Source organism: Galeopterus variegatus, unplaced genomic scaffold (assembly GCF_000696425.1).
Source record: "Galeopterus variegatus unplaced genomic scaffold, G_variegatus-3.0.2 Scaffold18666, whole genome shotgun sequence".
Classification (NCBI taxonomy): domain Eukaryota; kingdom Metazoa; phylum Chordata; class Mammalia; order Dermoptera; family Cynocephalidae; genus Galeopterus; species Galeopterus variegatus.
The window spans coordinates 1-992 of record NW_007744777.1 but is presented as its reverse complement, the minus strand read 5'-3'; the positions used below and the strand labels follow the sequence as shown (position 1 = coordinate 992).

Below are 992 nucleotides of genomic sequence, written 5' to 3'. Positions count from 1 at the left end.
GAATGCAAAGATGTCTTCATCTGTGGCCACAGCGTAGTGCTGCAATTCTCCCTGGATTGAGGATGGTTGCCTGGCTGTATGGAATTTTGCAGAAATTAAAATAATATGATTGAACCTAAATATTTATAATATCCAGTATTGTGAACAGCTTCAAAAAAACGTCATGGTACAATTTGTACATTTTTTTCTGTGTATGTTATGTTTCAGTAAAAATTATTTTTTTTAAAGGCACAGTTTACATAGGAGGTTAACAGTTGTCTGGATATCTAACCACGGCATCAGTAATCAGATTTTCCGTGCCCTGTCTCTGAGGTCTAGGGTGTTCATGTACAGTGGCCCTGCTGCTGTTAAGATACCGTCACCACGTTGTTGGCTCGCATCCCCAGTTGCTTAATGTGAAAGGAATAATTAGTTAGAGAGCAGATCAGATCCCTAGCACAATGTTTTTACTTCTAGGTAACCAGCGTCTTCCTCATTTTGCAGTGTGTTCACATCACGACCCATTCTTATCGACTTTTGTCTTACTTATTACCAATGAGCCTGTGATGAAGTGTGCCTGTTTAATCTTTTCAGGTCCTGCTGGTTGGGGCGGACAACTTCACGCTACTCGGCAAGCCACTGCTTGGGTAACATGCTGACAAATACTGGGCTTTGTCTGGGGCCTGGGGCTGGATGTGCAGAAGGTGGACGTGGTGCAGTTAGTCCAGGGAAGGGGTTTGTATTCACACTCGCCACCAGCACTACACACAGCACGTTTATACATATAGTAGTGGATGAGTAGTGTCTCCCAGGGAGGATTTCCAGACCAAATTGTCAGTCTGTTATTGGTTCATTACAGCACGGCACGTTTCAGATTTGTTCACAGACCCCACAGAACTGTGTTTCAGTATGCTTTTTCATAGTTTTCAAAATGTTTACAGTGAAGACATACTACTTTTAAATCAGCAGAAAAGAAAACTTCATTTTAGAAATTATCACTAGTAAAACTGGAA

The 992-nt window shown here is 41.6% G+C and overlaps 1 protein-coding gene across 1 annotated transcript in view; it reads left to right on the top strand.

Moving 5' to 3' along the window:
- LOC103582956 (39S ribosomal protein L21, mitochondrial-like) overlaps positions 1-626 on the top strand; it is a gene marked incomplete at both ends in the record, with an annotated part of 9,339 nt that extends 8,713 nt beyond the window's left edge. Inside the window, one exon of the mRNA XM_008564407.1 lies at positions 574-626. Within this exon, the coding sequence (XP_008562629.1) occupies positions 574-626 (53 nt within the window). The remainder of the gene's footprint in view (positions 1-573) is intronic.
- Positions 627-992: the final 366 nt, after the last annotated feature.